The sequence below is a fragment of the Macrobrachium nipponense genome, chromosome 10, assembly GCF_015104395.2.
Source record: "Macrobrachium nipponense isolate FS-2020 chromosome 10, ASM1510439v2, whole genome shotgun sequence".
NCBI lineage: Eukaryota > Metazoa > Arthropoda > Malacostraca > Decapoda > Palaemonidae > Macrobrachium > Macrobrachium nipponense.
In genome coordinates this window covers 27,188,661-27,211,160 of record NC_087204.1, presented here as the reverse complement: position 1 = coordinate 27,211,160, position 22,500 = coordinate 27,188,661, and the positions used below count along the sequence as shown (strand labels likewise).

The window sequence follows — 22,500 nt, the reverse complement described above, 5'->3', positions numbered from 1 at the left end:
TTATAATAATATGAATGTATTATTGACAGGTAGGAAAAGAAAGCTTAAGAAACGACAATGTGTGTATATATATATATATATATATATATATATATATATATATATATATATATAACCAAATTGAAATATATACTTGCTTTGAAAACTCATTATAAAAAAAACAACTGCCCAGCTCCGTATTACAGGTTCTCCCAAACATGGCAGTCATCGAGACAGAAGTCCAGAACCGCGCTGAATTTTGACAGGGGATATTAATGAAAGACGATAAAGGCTAAACCTTCATTTAAATGCTAGAGACAGATCCATCCATCCTTTGCAAAGATCCACCCGACATGTATTCTTAAACTTCGACACAGGCTAATGGACTGGGATACCATTATGAATTCACCCCCATTATCTACAGGAACGGAAGTCCGTGGTCACAGCTATTTAAGGTAAAATTACGACAGCCGGTTCCCTGTTTTGTAAATATTAAAAGCCTGAAGCCGGTCTGTACTTACGAGTTGAGCAGTCTCCAGTTAACCTGTATTTTAAAACTTAGAGACGTTTGATCGGTGTATTGCAATGCAATATGCAATGTCAACCTCAAAATGCAAACATAAAGTTATAGGCGTATCAAAGCATCTCATAATACAAACATAAAGTCATAGGTATAAAATAAAGCATCTTCACAGGTATTTACATGGACGCAAACATCACTATTTCTGTGCACAACTGAATCTCAAAATCTGCCAAATAAATAAATAATTAAGAAAAAAAAAAACTATTACGAAAAACCTAAGTAAAGGTTACATCAAGCCACATAATAATAGAGTTAAGGCCGACTTAGAAACAGGGAGAACCTTAAAATCCCGTCATTAAACCTTAAAATAAACTACAATGACGCAGAAATACCTTTGCTGTCGTTCCATGATACGCCCCTTTACTAATCCCTCAAAGCTTTATCGATATGGAGAGGAAATCCACAATGAGCAATCTGTTTACGATGCTTTTTATTGCCCCGAGTTGCTGGTCCTCAGATGGGCATTAAAAGTTTACGACTGCGAGTTATTACATTTTTCTTAGAATATTTCGACAATGAGAATACGTCCTCCTCGTTCAAATAGTGGGTATTTGGTGACTGTAGGTGGTCCAGTGGATGAACAAACCCCCCCACAGGTAGAAAGGCGGGGGAGAGGGGTTAAAAACGAAGGAGTTATGAAATCATATAGAAGCATGAATTTGTGGTGGGTAGGGGTGAATTTTGTGCTGTTATTGGCTTGAGAGAGATGATATAATACTAAATACAAGCACACCTGGTAATCGGCAGAGTCTGCCTCGGTAATTTGCTAAAATAATCTTGATAATCAAGTTCAGTCAAGATGTGTTATAACAATAACTGCCAACTTTCCAACATGGAAACTGGGAGATGCTACTGAGTTCATTATAATATCAAGCGATCATAATTAATTGCTATTACCATACAAATATTCAATATTTACTAGTTTCACTTCTTTTCTCCCGCATAAACAAACTACAAGTATTCATTCATAAAACCCTATCCTAACTAAAGTCAAAACTAATATTCTCACAGAAATCTTAACAAATGTAGAAACAGACGAAACGAGGGAAGGAAAAAAAGTGAAAAAAAAAAGTATTACATTGGTCAAAAAAAATCTTCCATTCTCTTTGCAGACATCTATAACCCTTTGACCTAAACCACCTGGTTTAACAGGTGGTATTAATCTGAAGAATCAACCAACAGCCGGTTAAGAGAAGGAATAAAACCGATCGAAGATGTATAATAATAATAATAATAATAATAATAATAATAATAATAATAAATAAATAAGAAGAAGAAGAAGAAGAAGAAGAAGAAGAAAGCTAACCAGATAAAAAATTCAATATACCCGTGAAAATTACTAACATACGCTCACACATACACAAACACAAGTAATAATCTAGAACATACACACGCACGCACATCTAACAAGCAAAAAAAAAAAAAGTATTTCCACATCCAAGTAAGAATTCCATGAAAATGGAAGTAACCAAAGTCCTCCAAAGTTTTTAAAAGTTCGTGACTCAGGAAAGGGGGTCGGGCTAGACATTATTCAGGTTAGGGTGAGAGGGGGGGACGGGGGGGGGAGTGGGTTATTAAGTGAAGTGTGACCACATACGTCCGGCACCTGTAACCACCCCTTCCCAGATAATCACACGATTGTCCGAATTTGTCATCACACCCGTGTCCAACAAAAGAAATATTTAAAAACTGTATATACACATAATTAAAATTTCTCTCTCTCTCTCTCTCTCTCTCTCTCTCTCTCTCTCTCTCTCTCTCTCGTGTAGATTCTGCCTGCTTGTCTATTGGATATACATTTCGATGTGCTTTTATCACTAAAAGAATGATTTATTACTACATTGCATTCAACTGGAATCTTACCTCTCTCTCTCTCTCTCTCTCTCTCTCTCTCTCTCTCTCTCTCTCTCTCTCTCTCTCTCGTGTAGATTCTGTCTGCTTGTCTATTGGATATATATTTCTATGTGCTTTTCTCACTTAAAGAATTATTTATTTCTACATGCATTCAGCTGAAATCCTACTTGCCTGCCTGCCGCTCTCTCTCTCTCTCTCTCTCTCTCTCTCTCTCTCTCTCTCTCTCTCTCTCTCTCTCTCTCTCTCTCAAGAATGAAGGCTAAGAACTAAAGGAATTTCTCCCCCATACCGGAAATGAAAAAAAAATTAGGACCACCTAAAACTCAGAGAAGATAAATCGAACCACCTCAGTTATGGCCTTGGATGTCTGAATAATTCATGTAAAATGTATCAGGCCAATAGGCCTATCCTCCGAGAAGGTTTTAACAACAGTTCCGTGTTCTTATTAAGTAATAATTAATCTAAAATAAAAAAAATAGGACTAACAATTCTTAACAAACAAATATTACCATGCACAACTGAAGAATTTACGGGTATCGGAGTAAGGAGCAATTAAAGAGAAAGCGTGGAGAGAGAGAGAGAGAGAGAGACCTTACAGACCTTACAGACCTTACATCTTGTTCGGGTGTTGGCCCCAGGTCCCTCAGTGTGAGGGCACCTAATGTCTACCAGAGTTTTGCTAGTACATCTTCCGGTATATTTTGCATCTTCCAATCTTGGATGGTCTGGGATGCAGTTTAGATATTTGTCGAGCTTATTCTTAAACACATCTACGCTCACTCCTGATATATTCCTCAGATGAGCTGGCAACGCATTGAATAGACGCTGCATTGATCGATGCTGGTGCGTAGTGGATTAATGTCCCTGTTGCTTTCCTAGTTTTCCTGGTATAGTTTTGGGCACTATTAATCTACCTCTGACTTGCTCTTTCTGATATTTTTAGTTCCATGATATTTTCTGCTATTCCTTCTATCTGTTTCCATGCCTGAATTATCATGTAGCGTTTCTCTCTCCTTTCTAGACTCTATAATTTTAAGAATTGTAGTCTTTCCCAGTAGTCAAGGTCTTTAACTTCTTCTATTCTAGCTGTAAAGGACCTTTGTACACTCTCTATTTGTGCAATATCCTTTTGATAGTGTGGGTACCATATCATATTGCAATATTCAAGTGGACTACGAACATATGTTTTATAAAGCATAATCATGTGTTCAGCTTTCTTGTTTTGAAGTGCCGTAACAACATTTCCCATTTTTTGCTTTACATTTTGCCAACAGAGTTGCTATTTGATCATTGCATAAACATGTTCCTATTCATCATCACACCAAGGTCTTTAACTGCTTCCTTATTTGTGATTGTCCTACATTATTAGGTCCCTTATATGCATATAGCTTTCTTTCTCTGTCTCCATAATTTATTGATTCAAATTTATCAGAGTTAAATACCATCCTTATTTACCTCTGCCCAATCATATACTTTGTTAAGGTCTCTTTGTAGAGCGTTCCTATCTTCATCCACAAGTATTTCTCTAACTTCATTCTTGTGTCATCTGCGAAACTACTCACTACCGAATCCTTAACATTATTGTCTAGTCTTCAAATCATAATAACAAACAGTATTGCAGCTAACACCGTACCTTGCGGCACACCGGATATTACCTTGGCTTCAATCCGATTTCTCGTCGTTTGCAATAACTATCTGTTTTCTGTTGTGTAAAAATTCTTTTAACCATCTTCCTACTTTATCCACGATATTGTGTTTTCTAATTTTCTTCGCTAATATATTATGGTCTACTTTATCAAAAGCTTTTGCAAAGTCTAAATAAACCACATCTGTTTCATTTCCGCTTTTCATATTTTTGAATATGTTCTCACGGTGGACTAACAGTTGGGTTTGTGTACTTTTTCCGGGTACGAAACCATGTTGTCCTTTATTAAACAAATTATTTTTTATTAAATGTTTCATAATATTTTTCTCATTACCCTTTCATACACTTTCATAATATGTGATGTTAGACTCACAGGCCTATAATTACTTGCCTCTAGTCTTGATCCACTTTTGAAAGTAGGGGTAATATATGCTAATTTGTGCTCATCATAAATCTTGCCTGTTCTACACTTTGTCTTAATAATATTGCAAGTGGCTTTGCGATAGAATGAACTACTTTCTTTAACAAAATAGCAGGAAGAATTCCATCAGGCCTGCAGCAGCTCCATTTTTAATTTCATTAATAGCCTGCACAATATCAGCTTCATTAATATCTATGTCAGCTAAATATTCACTATTTTCATCCCTTACTTCTATATCATTATCTTCATTATCTATTCTAGGGGTGAATTCTCTCTTATATCGTTCTGCCAGTATGTTGCAAATTTCCTTTTTTTCATTCGTTAATCTCCCTTCAATTCTTAGAGGGCCTATTTCTATTCTTCTTTTATTCATCTTCTTCGCATATAAGTATAATAGTTTGGGATTTTGCTTGATATTTAATAGGGTTTTTTCTTCCAAGTCCCGTTTTTCATTTTCTTTTGATTGTATAATCTTTTGTTCTGCATTTTCTATCTTACTTTTTAGTTCTATAACTTTCCATGCATTTTCTTTTTTGCTAGACCTTTTTTCCACTTTCTGATTTTCTGGAACAAGATCCTTCTGTCTCTTGGTATGCATGACTGATGTTTACTTTTCTTCTTCGGTATATATTTATCCACTATTTTCTCTAATATATATATCTCCGTATTTACCTTTATGTCATCACTTACGAAAATATTATCCAATCTTTGTTTAATTCTTCATTTATTTCTGACCATATATTTTTCTGTAGAAGTTGTATTTTCCATATCCTTCCCACTTTTTCATTTCTTGCTTATCTCTGTTTTCACTTGCTTTGGAATGGACTGTTAATTCTATGACATTATGGTCTGAAATACTCGCATTATAAACTATTATTTCTTTAACATAATTCATCTCGTTCACAAATACTAGGTCTAAAGTATTTTCCTTTCTTGTTGGCAGGTGATTTATTTGTTGAATGTTGTATTCTAGTAGCATATCTAATAGCTTTTCGAATTGCCTCTTATCTTCTGCACTACTATTACTCTCTATATGTATAAGTACATCCACAATCTCCTATTCGTTCTTTCCAGTCTACGAAAGGAAAGTTGAAGTCTCCAGATAGGAGAATAGTCCAGTCCTTGTGATTTCTACATATATCATCCAATTTTTCTATTATTAAGTCAAACTCTTTAGTAATTAGGGGGTGGTCTATAATTACTAAATGTTCCATTAATTTTCAGATTCAAATTCTACCGCTATTAGTTCACATTCTGAGTTACTATATTTCTCATATATTTTTCCTTGTTTTTTGTCTTTCCCATATATTGCGGTTCCCCCTTGATTCCTATTTTTTCTATCTGATTCTATAAGTTTGAAACCCTTTTATTTGATCATCATTCCCAGTCTCTTGGGAATACCAGGTTTCACTTATATTCATTATATCTATTTTCTTTTCAATTTGGGTTAGTTCTTCTAAGTACTCTATTTTTCTTTTTGAGTTACTCGTAACTAAACCCTGCGCATTCATCACTATGATGGTTTGCGTGTTTTCTCCTTCATTTAATATTGGTAATAATAAGGATTTTCCCATGTCTCTTTCCTGTTCTGGTATGTTGTTCTTTTTTTCATTTCCAGAAATTCTGACATTAAAAAATCCAACTTTTCCATAATATTTGTTCTTCCTTCATCATAATTATTCATTTTGTGTCTGAATCTGCAATTTTCTCCATATCTGCAATATCCCCTTGCATAATAAAAACAGTTATTATCTCTTGAGTAGAATCTTGGAGCTGATGCATTGAAATTTAAGGGTATCGAAGGCCTGGATAGACAATTAAAAGAAAGCGGGAAGAGAGAGAGAGAGAGAGAGAGAGAGAGATTAGAGAGAGAGAGAGAGAGAGAGAGAGGTATCGAAGCCTGGATGGAGGACTAAAGAAAAAAGAGAGAGAGAGAGAGAGAGAGAGAGAGAGAGAGAGAGAGAGAGAGAGAGAATACCTAATGTAAGGGTATCGAAGGCCTGGATAGACAATTAAAAGAAGGCGGAAGAGAGAGAGAGAGAGAGAGAGAGAGAGAGAGAGAGAGAGAGGAGTATACAATGACACTCCTTGAACTTTGTTCTCAGGGTCGAGCAGCATCTGTGTGTCTCCAGTAAAACATGACTGCTTGAGATTTATCTGGCGCCACAGGTCTTCGTCCACCCGCCCAGAATACCAATAGATGGGATACGGGGTGGGGTGGGGGGGGGTGAGTCAAATGGAGATTTGCGTATGGATGCTGGCACCCGTATATCATCTCAATGATGCTTCGTGGCAAGAGAGCTGTTTGAAGATGATGCCTCATACTTTGTACACTTTCCTTATTTGTCCTTATTTCCGGCTGCAACCTGCCATTTGCAATGCAATGCTGCGTTGCATTTCAATTTTCTGTCCAAGATTGGTCGCCTTCATTTTGGGAAGGGTTCAGATGATAGGTTAGTTTTATTTGATGGTTCGTGGGCAAGTAAAAGTATTGTTCTTTGTTTACATTTACAAGTTAAGATTTAATTAATTTCCTATATGATAATTACTTTATTATCTTTTCCTGTCGTTCAAAATATAAACTCACAAGATAAACTCATAAAAGAAAACTGGGATGTTTTAACACACACACACACACACACACACACACACACACTCACTTCCGTCCCACTTTCTACAGATCTGAAAAACTCGTCCATACAACTTAATTCCATGCCCCCCCAACCACCCCCAACTAAAAATAAAAATCCATACAAAGCCTCGCGTGGTTTTATAAACGAAATTTAAATATCAGAGATTCCGCAAAAAAAAAAGGCTAATTAATAGATGACTTTCGTCTTGACCTCACGGCCCTCATTTCACTACTTTCCCACGAAATTGTGTAATTACCAAATATCCGATTCTTGAAACAACTGCGAAAACATCGAAAAAATGGAAAGTATCAGAAGAGGCAAGAAATAAAGAATGTTTTAAATCTAAATATTGACAAACTCGGAAAGATCACGATTTTACAATGATGGTTAACTTTCACTCTTTTCAAATTAGATGCTAAATGTAATAAAGTGAACAGCGATGATCACACACGAGATGATCGAATACGATTACACAACAAGACGTAATATTCTTTGTAATCAGATTCATACTGTATCTGACTAAACTGAGAGAGTTTCACATTAACAAGGTGACGACTGCAGAATCATTATTGCAATGCTGGTTACAAAATTTCATTTAATAACCTTTGGGTAAATATATACTTATAAATATTTATATATATAATATATATAAAATGTGTGCATGTATTTATATACATAAGCACGTGTGTGATACTGTCATTCCTACTACAATTATAATTATAAACGTTGCCGCAGATAAAATCACGATGCTACTTTCAGCCAATAATTTCCACGCATTAACCGTCTCCTATTATACAGGGTTGTCCATAAAGTCCCAGTAACATCCTGGGCAATAAATACTTGTAATGGTACTGGGACTTTATGGACACCCTGTGGTATTAAATCCCCCTTTCATCAAGACAAACGCAAGAAACTAAAGAAAGTAAAGTAAAAAAAAAAAAAAAAAAAAAAAAAGATAGATAACAACGCAATAAAGCACAAGAGAGCGAGGTAAAAGATAGATAACAATCAAGAGACAAAACTTAACCCAAGACTTACCCTGATGTCTAGGGCCGACACTGCATTATCGAACTCCTGGTCAGGACACCACATGAGGTAGTCTCGGCCTTCGGCTGCCAGCTGAAGGGCAGACATGTTCTGCAGAGAGAGAGAGAAAGAGAAACAATATTAATTATTATCGTCATTATTGAAAATACAAAATCACATGAAAATACACATTGTGTATTTTCATCCAAAAGACTCAAAAAATAAAAAAAGTCATTATTATTATTATTATTATTATTATTAATATTGTTGTTGTTGTTGTTGTTGTTGTTGTTGTTATTCAAAATCGAAAAATAAACACTATATTATTATTATTATTATTATTATTATTAAAATCTAAGATAAAAAAATATATATTATTATTGTCATTATATATATTTAAAGACGACAAAAAGTACGTATATTATTATTATTATTATTATTATTATTATTATTATTATTATTATTATTATTATCATTATTATTATTATTATTATTATTATTATTATTATTATTATTATTATTATTATTATTATTATTAAAAACTGAAGGATAAAAAGTATATTATCATTACCCTATTATTACTACTGAGAACTGAAAGATACGAAGTACCGTATAGGCAACTTAAAAGCATAAGAAAAATAACAATATATCATTATTCCTCTCAAAAATATAACCATAAGTGTGGTAAGGTGTTGGAATGCTTAAAAGAAGCCTTGCGTGGACCTCTGTACTCCCCAAACCACCCGAAAACGCATACGGCGAAGGTCACAAAGATTCTCTCCCGCACATGTGACAAAAGCCATCCGAAACAAAGGCGCCATCTTCAGTTAACCTAACCACACTCTCCTTTTTCGCTTACTCGGGGAGTAAGCCTACACACTACTACTTAGTTGCTGTTGCTGTTGCTGTTGTGGGGGGATAGGAAAGCCCTATGGAAAAGGCTAAGAAGGTCTGGAAAAAGGTGTTTTGCGTTAAATTAAAGACACAAGAATTTCGGGATAGGATATTTAGGATTCATTTATTAGAATGAAAATATAAAAAAGAAATGTGCTTGTTCAACAGCACAAAAAATTATTTTTAATAAAATATAGCGTATTTATTTTAATTTTCGTTGGTGAAACAACGGGCTATCTAGCCGTAGATTTTATAACACGCTTTAATTTATTTGATATACTGAATTTAGAGGGTATATATATCTGTTCAATTATTTTGTGTTTCCACTTATAACTAAGACTACATGAACGTGTTTAATTTGTGTCCTTTTTATTTGATCCTCGTTGTTAGTATGAGTAATACTAATATTGAGTATTAATTACGAAGTCCACTTCACGTAATCAGGAATATAATGTTTGCAACTTTTGCATCAGAGGAAAATCTTGCACGCGTCCCGAGTAAGCTGGAGGTCGGATCACGCTTTGTTTTTCTAGAGAGAGAGATCTATTCCCTCTCTCTCTCTCTCTCTCTCTCTCTCTCTCTCTCTCTCTCTCTCCTGTCTCCGTAAGCCTCCATCTTCAAGGTTAATGGGAGAAGAGCGTGGGTGAGCCATCCCAAAATCTTTGAAAACCAAAGGCGTCTTTTTAGCTGTCTATCACGCGATGAGGACGACACAGGTACTAAAAACTGAAGGGTCTTCGAGCGTCAGAACTTAAAAAAAAAGTTTGCGAGTAATCTGGCAGCTGTTGTTGATAAAGTATTTCCTCTATTATTCATGGAATAAGATATGTGAAAGAATTGTACAAAGGGAAATTTTTTCATTTCTAAATATTAACAAAAACTGTGACGCAAAAGAATTACGAATAAGTTGAAAGAGTTATAAAAATCATAGGCAAAACAGTCAATGTCGAGTGGGCCTGTCCCACTATGTCAATGATTCTTAAACTTTTTATGACCACGCCCCCTCTAAGAGTTGGTCCTTCCCTTCCCGCCCCCTTGCATCTATGAGTAAAATTCCCTCTTATATTTAAAGGAAATTGAAAAAAGAGGGAGAAAGAGAAGGGGTTGCGATAGATAGCGAGGGAGGTGAATAATTACAAAACATTGTAAGCCAACGAGTCTATGTAGAGTAGTAGACTATAGGCAACTAAAGTTATAAGGCGATGCTACACTTGTGCAATTTTTTTATAAACTTCTGAATTTTAGTTCCTCACTCTTGTTAAGATAATAACGAATATAATTAGAGATTTTTTTTTCTTCCCTACAACGGCCACTAGGGGGGCGAGCCCCACAGTTTCAAGAATCACTGCGCTGTGTGAATAATGACTCCCAAAATACAGGTAAGGGAAGAGAGCATTTAAATTAATTCCATCGCCTGTGAATGAAGAAAACGGGAATTGCATTTGCCGTCAAGCACACAAAATGGGAATTACATTTGCCGTGACTATCAATCTGGGGGAATTACATTTGCCGTGAATAAAACAAAATAATAATTCAACCAGTTTGATCGGTCTCGCTACCATTCAATATTAGAGAGAGTTCTCCTCTAGCCTCCTCAGTGTGTTTCCTGACTCATAATAAACTGACTTTTAAGTAGCAGGTTTAACATCACTTCTGAGGCCGAAGTCTGCTACTAATGGGCTGGTTATGTACAGCCTTCTCTGCCTCGGTCTCTTTACCACAAAACAGAAAAGAACACAACCTCTCGACGGTTCGAAAACAATCGGTATTGCAAGACGATAATGACTCAGAAATGGCAGGTAAAGAAAGGTAAATGGCACTGCAAGGCCATTTGCCTTTGCTGCCAATCAACAAAACAAAAACATCCACGTACGAGTTCATATGCGCAGTAAGGTTTTACATTCGGATAAAGGAATGGCATTTGCTTAAATAACACAATGCATCATGGCTAAAATTACAATGACATAAGTTAGGGAGTGAAAAAAAAACTCATGGTCACTGACATAAAGCATTTACCCCGAGGGAAAAACGCATTATACTTGAGACACCATAAACATTTTCATATATCACACCCATTTAAAGTATACGATCTTACATGAAGTATAAAAATGTATCAAAATTAAATAAAAATGCTTACTGATTTCAACAGAGAACAGACCCCTAAAATATGCCTTCATTAAAATATATATATTTGTACACAAAATCATAACTCTAATTAGCACTCTGTTAGTACTTACAAAAATAGAAAAAAATATATTCTCGCATTAGTCTTTGAATACGCGTAATGAAACAAGCAACCCCCCAATTTATCGTAAACCAGATCTGGGAAACCTGCGGCCTTCGGGCTGGTTTTGAAACCACAAGAAAATTCTCTCTCTCTCTCTCTCTCTCTCTCTCTCTCTCTCTCTCTCTCTCTCTCTCTCTCTCTCTCTCAAACCTCACTGATATCAAAGTTGCGAACAAAAAGAAAATCATGTTTTGGTTCTTAATATGAATCTGGCCAAGATTATACATAGGGCACACCAATATCAGTTGCTCTTGCAATAAATTATTCGTTAAACCCATGAAGTTTACTAATGTCAAAAATACAAACACAAACATATTCAATAAATGTGCACCAGCAAAGAAATAACAAATAAAAGCTAATGTCAAAAATACAAATACAAACATATGCAATAAATGTACACCTGCCAAAAAATATTCATAAATAAAAAGTAAAAAAAACACTGTCAATTTTCAATTCTGCAACTCGACACTGGAAGATGATTTAGCTCATTTCCAGCATAAAAATGACAGAACCTGACTAGTCAATTCAACCTCGGCTTAATCTTCCATTCACACGGTGCCTCGTTCTCCCAGTGAGCCTGACGTAGCCAAATCCAAATAAGCTCAACAAAAATAAAGAATAGAAAAAAAAAAATGCAGAGACAGCTCCGGCATGCGGTTACCTGGAATGGTGTGAATATTGCACACGGATGTCGGTAAGTGTCGCTCTCCGACTGGTAATGATTGTGTTTGACAGTGCATTCTGCTAAGGTATTGACTGGAAGCCTGGAATTACCACACTGACACGCTCGCTTAAGATTCTCTTTACATTTGTTTTAACACCAAGTCAAGTTTTCAGAAGTTTTCAATAGTTGTCCATTATTATTTCTAATGTGTAAATGTCTCGTCAAAAATCAATTTTCATTATACTGTACAACGAAGCCAAAGGTTATTCCAAGCTGCTTTGTCAAATTCTCAAAATGTTATTCGCAACTGTAGTTCCTCGTTGGACGAGTCGGTTACGTGCTCGACTACCGATCTCAGGGTCCGGGTACGATTCCCCGCTCTGCCAACGCGGAATCAGAGCTCCCGTTGCTAAGTAACCAATTGGTTCCTAGCCACGTAATAATATCTAAAATCCTTCGGGCCAGCCCTAGGAGGAGAGCTGTTAATCAACTCGGTGGTATGGTATAAATAAGATCGACTTAACTTACTTTCAACTTTAAAATATTCCAAAAAGATTTTGAGTGGGACAAACTAATGCGTTTTCGAATTTCATCGACACAACCTAAAACATGTTATTCTAGGGTGATGTGACATCTAGCAATCATCCAGGAATAAAAGCTTCGTGTTAAAAAAATATATTTTTATTAATATACATAAAATCTACTTAGTAATATATCATATAGTATGTTTGTATCTAATATACATACATATATATATATATATATATATTATATATATATATATATATTTATATATATATATTATATATATATATTATGACTGAAGAAGTAAAGAACATATTTACAGAAAAGTAGCTCGAACGTATAAAATTATGTTGACTCTCAACATCGTATCCTCTTGAAACACTAGACTATACATCAAATCTGGTTCAGACATTATTACCTTTACGTTATGATTATAGTTCAATTAACATGTCAAATTTACAATGTGTAAGTACCGGCAAAGGCTTAGATAATGATAGTTATTTACCTATTTGCTGTTTTACATAATTCATTTCCCCATTACATCCTGAGAGGTGAGCTTTTCCAAAGGTCTATGTGATCACGATGTCTATGGGACCATTCACATTATAGCTATTACATTGATTCATGAATGAATATAGAATTTAGGCCAAAAACCAAGCACTGGGAACTATGATGTCATTCAACGTGCAACGGAAATTGACAGTAAAAGGTTTGAAAGATGTAACAAGAGGAAAACCTCCAAAGCAGTTGCACTATGAATCAAAAGTTAGGTGATCCTGGCAAATCAGATGGAAGAAAGTGAATATGAAATGAGGTACAGTAAAAGGTTCGAAAGGTGAACAGGAGGAAAACCTCGAAGCAGCTGCACTATGAATCAACTGTTAGGAGAGGGTGCAAAGTCAGATGGAAGAAAGGGAATATGCAAGGAGGTACAGTTAAAAGAAACGAAAGGGGTCAGTAATGTCTATGAGCACCGCAAGGGCGGCGCTACCCCCCTACGGGGTATAGCTATTAAAGGGGCGATTATACAGGAAACGTTTACCAATTAATTACTACACTTGGCAAAAAAAAAAAAAGGATAAAAATCTAATCTGAATTACTTTGAAAATTGATCTTGGCAGTTTCTCATACAACGACGACCAACTTCCTTGAACATAAATACAACACTGTATTTATTACAATAAACTTTCAAGTGTGAAAGCCCAAGGAAGTAAGTTAATTACTAGTTTGTTTCTATAAAATACATAATGTTTTAAGCGTCTTGCCATTCAAAATGAATAAAATATGAAAATATTTAAGTATAGAAAGACGGATAGATAGACAGAAAGTACTCAGACCACAGTAATTTAAGTAACTATTTTTGTAAATTACACCAATCATGGCTCCCACTGAGCACTTCCGCCGACCGGATGGTTTACCAGTGGCTGTATGCGCGGTGCGGCAAACTTTTTTTTTTTTTTTTTGAGAGGGCAAACGATTGAAACTGAATTAACAATGACTCTTAAAAGCAGCGGACACACAACACACACACACACACACACACATATATATATATATATATATATATATATATATATATATATATATATACATACACACATCTATATATAGATACACATATATAGATGTGTGTGTGTGTGTTTTTCTGCGTGTATTCGTCGAAACAAAGACAAGGGTTAAAGTAGGTAAAATTTAATCGTTGTTTAAAGGGAAATACATAAATACATCTGCAATTTCTCATAACCCACAGCACAAAAAAATCATTTTCATTGAAAGTGACTTTTTGACCGCCATTAAATTACAAAGTTAAACAAAATCAAAACAATGAAACAAAAAAGAAATAAGATGAGATATCTATGAAAATACTGTATTTCTCCAAGGCGACATATCTCGAAATGATTCAAAATTATGCACCGCCAACTTTTCATTCGGACAATACCTCTGCCAGTATTTTAATAAGAAGACATTCTCCTTATATAGAACCATCCGCGCAATGAACTGCCCACTGCCATTAGCATCGCCATAGTCCGTTCATCAAGACTGCTATTGTGCTGGGCAGACCACCTTGGCCCATCCCATTCCGTGCCCAAATTCAGGCACAATATCTCCATTTGAATGCTAGTTCGAGTAGAGAATCCCCAGTCCCCGATATAGAATGCCACATCTGATCATCTGCATGGTCTACTCGTTATTCAGGGTTCATTGTTTGTTAGTTCGTTCGTAAGCATGTTTGCGTGCATATGTGCACGTATAGAAATATCACTGGTAGCGTCGATGGAAGTCTACATGCTCGCCTACCCATTCGGTAATCCCGAGTTCGATACCCCGCTCTGCCAACGTGGAATCAGAGGAATTTGTTTCTGGTGATTTGAAATTAATTTCTCGATATAATGGGGTTCGGATCCCACAATAAGCTGTAGGTCCCGCTGCTAGGTGACCAATAGGTTCCTAACCACGTAGAAATATCTAATCATTCGGGCCAGCCCTAGGAGAGCTGTTAATCAGCTCAGTGGTCTGGTTAAACTAAGATATACTTAACTTATTCCGAGTTTCATGTTCCCTATCGTGTGAGTGAATGAGGGGGGTTGTGGGTAGGGGTTGGGGGTTTGGGGGGGTGTCGTAGTGCCACCGGGGGAGTCTAATGAGATGTAGCAAAGATGATATTCTCTTTTTAATTGGAAAGCGCAAGGCTGAAGTTGCCATGGCGAAGATATTCAGATGATTAGAATAAACCGAGTTCCTTTATCTTCAGGCCGAACTGATTTTGACATACTCTATAATGATATTTCATTTACACGAAAACATTCACATACGAGAAAGAAATTATGACTATCATTTTCAAGATTATTATGTGTACAGATTTATCATCGACGATATTCCCCACCCCAGCTCATCGCAAGCTAAGAAATATTGAGTTAAGCACAATTAAAAAAAAAACCATAAGTGCTTCACCTGCAATACAGTCACCATGACTACACACCTGTGGATTTATATCCCCTGAAGTAGACAGGTCTTACTAACGAGTCGGAGGGAGTTTACACAGGTGAGAGCACATATTTCGCATATGTGACACTTGCTTTAATTGCCTCAGGCTCGGCTAGGAACCACTAAATATGGCACGAAGTGATCTTGGTTTACCGGTGGCTTGTCGGATCTTCAAACCTCAACTTGCAAAGTATGGAATATACGCATGATAACAAATCAGCAATGCATATCGTGTTCGGCTTACAAGGAAAAATTCAGAAATTACACCCCAATATCAAGCATTCTTGACTGCATTTCTACACCCCAATATCAAGCAATGTCAACTGCGTTTCTACACCCCAATCTCTCTCTCTCTCTCTCTCTCTCTCTCTCTCTCTCACGCACGCATACACACATATTGACATCTGTCTTTCCTCTCAACCACGGTGTTTCCCCCTTCGTTTCCATGGTGGAGTGAATCATATATCATTTTCGCAATTAAGAATACAATTGCATATATATAATATATATATATAATATATATATATATATATATATATATATTTAATATGACGAGCTATCGCTAAAAACATGCGATATTTTATGCTTGGTCGTAGAGCTGGAGGGAGGAATGAAACACAAGTGTGAAAAATACACGAAAGCGCTTGGTAGCCTCATTTCGTTCCTTCTCCAGTTCCACGACAATATATATATATATATATATATTATATATATATATATATATATATATATATATATATATACACACAAATTCTACGTAAAACAGTGAGACAGAATCCGTGACAACCATGGAGAACGTGTCGATAGTGATGCAAAATCCACTTGGATGAGAAGATTGCAACACACAGACACACACACATACAACATTCCTTAGGAGAGGAAAGCGAACGTTGCACGCAGCTGAAATGTGAAATGCCAAGAGGTCAGATACGATGTAACCGGTCACTGGGAGGGTATGACCCACATCGGAAGACAGATATACCGAAAAACATAATATTCTGCAGTGTACTGTTAACGCTTCCACGATTTAGAAATTTCATATATATATATATATATATATATAGGTATATATATATATATATTATTTTTTTTCATAATGTTTTCTTTAAATACAATTTTAATTCCCCGAGCCTCATCCAAGAGATGTTAAGTAGAAATGAGTGTATAAAGTGTACTTTCATCAGGTGTTAGTATATAACCATATGAGGTTAATCATTGCTTCATATCATGACGTCAGCGTAATTATGTTGTCGATGCTTCTATTGGAGCAGGGGTTCTACACAGGGGGTATGTAAACAACATGCCGGGGGTATGGGACTTGATCACTGGATATTTGTATACATTTGATATTCATGTGTCAGTTTAAAAATGGGTATATTTTGTGAATAAATAACTATATAAAACTATGAATGTTCTGGATTTTCTTGTATGTTCTATTCCTAGCTATTATTAAAATATATTGATAACAAATAAGACTTAAGTGGACTTAAATGAACGGAGTATTGAACCATATTGAGCAATTCATTGGGGGGTCTCGAGTCATCAAAAGGTTAAGAACCTTTGTATTAGAGCAACTGTATCTTGCTAGTATGTGGTTAAAATTACATAACTAGTATTCAATTAACAATATATTAAACTATAGTTACATACAACATTTTCGTCGCTTAATTCTTAAAGACTCTTTAGGTTTTCAATTACTAGAAGTAAGTTAGCAGTAAAACACTTCCCTAAACTAGAAACTCCTAAAGTCAATAAAGTCTGAGAGAGTGAAATTTCCAGTTTTCCTGAAAAAAAAAAAAAAAAAACTGACATCTAAAATCTACATTTGTTCAGCAAGATTACCTTAAAACCAAATCGATATTTTATCCGCGCAAAAATAAATAAAACCTGTTTCGCTTTGTATATCCATCTGAAACAAAGTTTCTCATTTGATACATATAAGAAAAATAGTCTCTCCAATTGAAAAATAGTCTCTCCAATTCATAGAGTCGAACTGGAGGCGAGACACAGAAGCATCGACAAACACCAAGAAACCGGAGATTCCTCCAGACGATAAAACCGAGACCAATAATACCAGAGGTAATGTAGAGGCTGACTGGTGACGTCACACTGGACTTGAATCTGCGAAACAGAGACGATGAAACTGAATCGGATGAGGGTCATCCTAGCCAACCAGCATGGAATGTCAAGTCATCCGTCAATAGAGAGAATCTTGTCATCCATACTGATGACTCAGAAGAATCTTCAATTAATCTGACCGTATGGAATTTTCTAAATTCAATACTTTAGATTACAATTTAATTTTTTCATTACGATTTTCTTAATCGTTTCACACCACCATATCAGATGTACACAAAGTCATTTAATAAATAAATACGAATTTACAAAAAACTGAAGACAAATACCGCACATTTCTCTTTTTCAATGCATTTCCATATCAAAAAGTCATAATGCCACAAGGGGGGGGGGGGGGGGTGCTGTCAGCGCGCCTCATGCGGTGCACTGTAGGTATTACTTAAGATTCTTTGCAGCGTACCCTCGGCCCCAGCTGCAACCCCTTTTATTTCTTTTATTGCACCTCCTTTCATATTCTCTTTCTTCCATCTGACGTTGCACCCTCTCCTAACAATTGATTCAAGCCATTTACTGTCAATTTACGCTTCAGCGCTGAATGACCTCATAGGTCCCAGTGCTTGGCCTTTGGCCTAAATTCTATATTCAATTCAACAAGTCATAATTCCCCATTACGCCTAATATTTAATTCGTGTAAATTACAATTTTACAAAACAAGTTGCTTTTCGATTATCTCGTTTACATTGCTCGAACAATTACTAAGACGCAATTTCATAATAAATTACATCCCTTTCAGTAAATAATAACGCACAAAGCATACAATTTCGTGTCATAAATATTTCGGTATTTCCCGGTCTGCTCTTAAATGCCTGGGTAATCACATACCTGTTATTTTGTTGATTAATATATTTCCCACCACGCCGTCTCTCTCTCTCTCTCTCTCTCTCTCTCTCTCTCTCTCTCTCTCTCTCTGGTTTTTATTCCTTTATGCTTTTATATCTAATTTGCTCTATCTCATCTCCGTTTTTTTGATATATCCTTGGTTTTTTTTTATATATCTAATTTGCTCTCTCTCTCTCTCTCCTCTCCTCCTCCTCCTCTCGTCTCTCTCTCTCTCTCTCTCCTCTCTCTCTCTGGATTTTATTCCTTTATGCTTTTCTTATATCTAATTTGCTCTATCTCTCTCGTTTTTTATTTATCCTTTTATATCAATTTGCTCTCTCTCTCTCTCTCTCTCTCTCTCTCTCTCTCTCTCTCTCTCTCTCTCTCTCTGTTTTACTGTCTACTTTTTTTACTTCATTTTTACTTTTTATTCTTCACTCTCCTCTCTCTCATCTCCTCTCTCTCGTCTCATCTCTCTCCTCTCTCTGTTTTACTGTCTATTTTTACTTCCTTTTGCTTTTTTTTATTCATTCTCTCTCTCTCTCTCGTCTCTCTCTCTCATCTACTAAATCTTTCTCAACTCATCATCTCTCTCTCTCTCTCTCAGGTCTCTCTCTCTCTCTGTTTTACTGTCTACTTTTTTTACTTCATTTTATTTTTATTCTTCTCTCTCTCTCCTCTCTCTCTCATCTCTCTCTCATCTCTCCTCATTCTCTCTCTATCTCTCTCTCTCTCTCTCTCTCTCTCTCTCTGTTTTAACTGTCTACTTTTTTACTTCATTTTACTTTTTATTCTTCTCTCTCTCTCTCTCTCGTCTCACTCTCTTCTCTCTCTCTCTCTCTCTCTCTCTTTGTTTTACTGTCTATTTTTTACTTCCTTTTGCTTTTTTATTCATTCTCTCTCTCTCTCGTCTCTCTCTCTCTCTCTCTTTCTCTCTCTCTCTCTCTCTCCTACTCGTTCCGTTTTTTGCTTTTTTATTCTTCTCTCTCTCTCTCTCTCTACTCTCTTCTCTCCCTTGCCTCCTTCTTCTCGTTCTCTCTCTCTCTCCTATTCGTTCCGATTTTTCTCCATTCCGTTCCTCCTACCCCAAGCACTCTCATACTCTCACCCCTTCGCCAGAACGATTAAGACCATCATCAGGACAAAAATACAAGTGTTCGGAATGCTCATTCTTAAATCGAGCCATTTACTCCCGGGGGTAATAAACACCGTGTCCGGAATGCCCTGGGATTCTTAAACCGGATTCATTTACCTCCCGGGGTTAATAAACCACCGGTTTCCGAACCCCGGGACGGCCCTCGGACCAAATTACCACTCATTCCGGAAAAACAACGAGTCGTAAAATCCCAAATCCCGCTCCGGGTCGTCTCACTGAACAGCTTGAAGAGGAGTTATGCGAAGATGGTAACGGATGAGTTGTTGCTGTGATGAGAGCACTCGAGTAAGAAATACAGCAATAACAGAGACGATTAAAGAACAAATCAACAAATCGTTGGAAGACAGATTAAACGCCGAAGATTAAACTTTCGTCGTTAAATTACTAACGAAGATTATTGAAAATGAAAATAATGTAAAGGATTTATAATGATGATGGAATTTTAAAACGAGGGTAGGAAGAAATACAGCAATTAACAGGGACCGATTAAGAAAAAAAAATTCAAACAAATTCGTGAAGAACAATTAAGCCGAATTACTTCGCCGTTTAATTAACGAAAAGCGAAGATTAGTGAAAATGAAAATAAAGTAAAGGATGGATAATGATGATGACTATATTAATCTAGAGAAGGGTACAGCAATAACAGAGACGACTAAAGAAAAACAAATCAACAAATCGTGAAGAACAGATTAAAGCGAGATTAAACTTCGTCGTTATTAACGAAAAGCGATGATTAGAGGAAGTGAAAGGAATAAGGGAAAGGATGGATAATGGTGATGACTATTTTAATAGAGAGAGTAAGAAAGATAGCAATAACAGAGACGATTAAAGAACAAATCAACAAATCGTGAAGAACAAATTCAACCGAGATGAAACTTCGATGTTATTAACGAAAAACGATGATTATAGGAAATGAAAGGAATAAGAGAAGAAAGATTAAACAGATAACGAGTGAAGTATGAATAGCAAAGACTAGAAGTCTAGAATAAGCCGTAATAATTCTTACTGGTGATTTTAAACGAGTCACAATTAGATTTTACCCATCAGAATTTCTGATAAAAAGAAAAATCGAGACTATAATGTTAGTACCAGTGAAAAATTTATTTTCACACGTGCACACAATCCAATAGGTGGTTTGTTATTTTTCTGTGTTTTCATACGAGATAGCCTCTAAGAAAAGTGTAAGAATTATAATAATAAAATAATAATAATAATAATAATAATAATAATAATAATAATAATAATAATAATAATTAAACACTTTTTTCTCCATCTGAAATCGTCGAAATTCAATCGTTTAATTACACTTTTAAGTGATATTAAACTCTGAAGTACGTTTCTGAAAAAAAAAATCTCATTTCCTTTTACACCAGAGAGAGAGAGAGAGAGAGAGAGAGAGAGAGAGAGAGAGAGAGAGAGAGAAGAGAGAGAGAGAGAGAGGAACGTAATGATATGCCTGATTTAGAGCACAATTCACACTGCTACTCAGACAAAATTAAGCATGTAAATAACTCCAGTGTAACAAAAGAATTCTTGGTGTATCCTTTAAAAGTTTAGTCTCCATAAAAACAAGGGGTTCGCGGGACTGGAAAAGTTGCAGCTCTGTAAGAAAGCACTAAAGTAATACTTTTACATCAAAAGATCAAAAGGGTCAATTGAATACCCACTATGAATTTTAGGAAATGTTTTAGAGAAAGGAGCAAAAGGCGACATTCAATTAAGGCATTTTTTGATATTTTCTAAAATGTCAAACATCCTGCAAATTTAGGCTTCATAAAACTAAACTCTTTCAGGAAAGAAGAAGCAAAAAAAAGTAAATAAATAAAATAAGTACATAAAAAGCTGAAGGTCCTTCAAAATTTAAGAGCCCCCAAAAATTCTGATTAACACGCTCGACAATCCACCAAAATGCATCGAATACCCTTTAAAAAAAAATGTCGACTCCTTAAAACAAAAAATCGTTCAGAAACGGGCCTCACGCACTGACTGAAAGAAACCTCGGAGAAGCTTTTAAACATGACCGTGGGAAAAGTGTTTCCCCGGTACGCGCCTCCGAGTATCGTAAAATACAATTAGTAATATTGACCGAAACGGGGAAATGGGAACGTTCACTGAAGTGGAAAATTTAAAAGCTTACGCCTCAGTGACTACCAATTAAACAAAGGCAAACGAAAAACGATCATCACTAAAAAGGAGAGTGGATGTTATTGACTGATTCTAAACTTGACGTCAAGATCTCTCAAAACGAAAACAGGGAAGGAAAAATTGAAGTCAATTTCAATAAATTTAAGGATATAGTTCAAACAGGATAATTTATGAACTTAATAAAATGAAATTAATGTCATCAGAGACAAAAGAAAGGCCTGACTATTGGTTACTTAATATAATAAAATTGATGTCAAAAGCAAGTGCGAGAGAAAGGAAAATGAATGGAATTCAAATAAATTTAGGGGAGCAGGAAATGATGGAGCAAAATTACAAAATCAATATACCAAATCCATGTCAAAAGTGAAGGAGAGAAATATTTACAGTAATTTGATTCAATAATAAAATTAAAAAGATCACGGAAATTAACCAACACACACACACATATCACACACACCACACACACACACATATGTATATATATATATATATATATATATATATATATATATATATATATATATATATATATATATATATATACTAATAAAGAAACCATAAACGCCACAAAAGCTAAAAATCATAATTAGTCACGAAACGGAATGCAAACATACCTCTACCCCACACGACCATTTTCCCCCAGAAATATTCCCAATGAAATTAAAATGATAACAATGCCAAGGAAAAACTCCCCAAAATATAAAGCAAAAAAAGCACAAGTTCTCGAATCTCCAACTAGAGAAACGCC

At 35.6% G+C, this 22,500-nt stretch overlaps 1 protein-coding gene across 1 annotated transcript in view; it reads right to left on the bottom strand.

Moving 5' to 3' along the window:
- Positions 1–22,500, bottom strand: part of LOC135223507 (uncharacterized) — a 590,163-nt gene that overhangs the window by 143,092 nt on the left and 424,571 nt on the right. Inside the window, 1 exon segment of the mRNA XM_064261950.1 lies at positions 8,154–8,252. Coding sequence (XP_064118020.1) covers positions 8,154–8,252 — 99 coding nt within the window.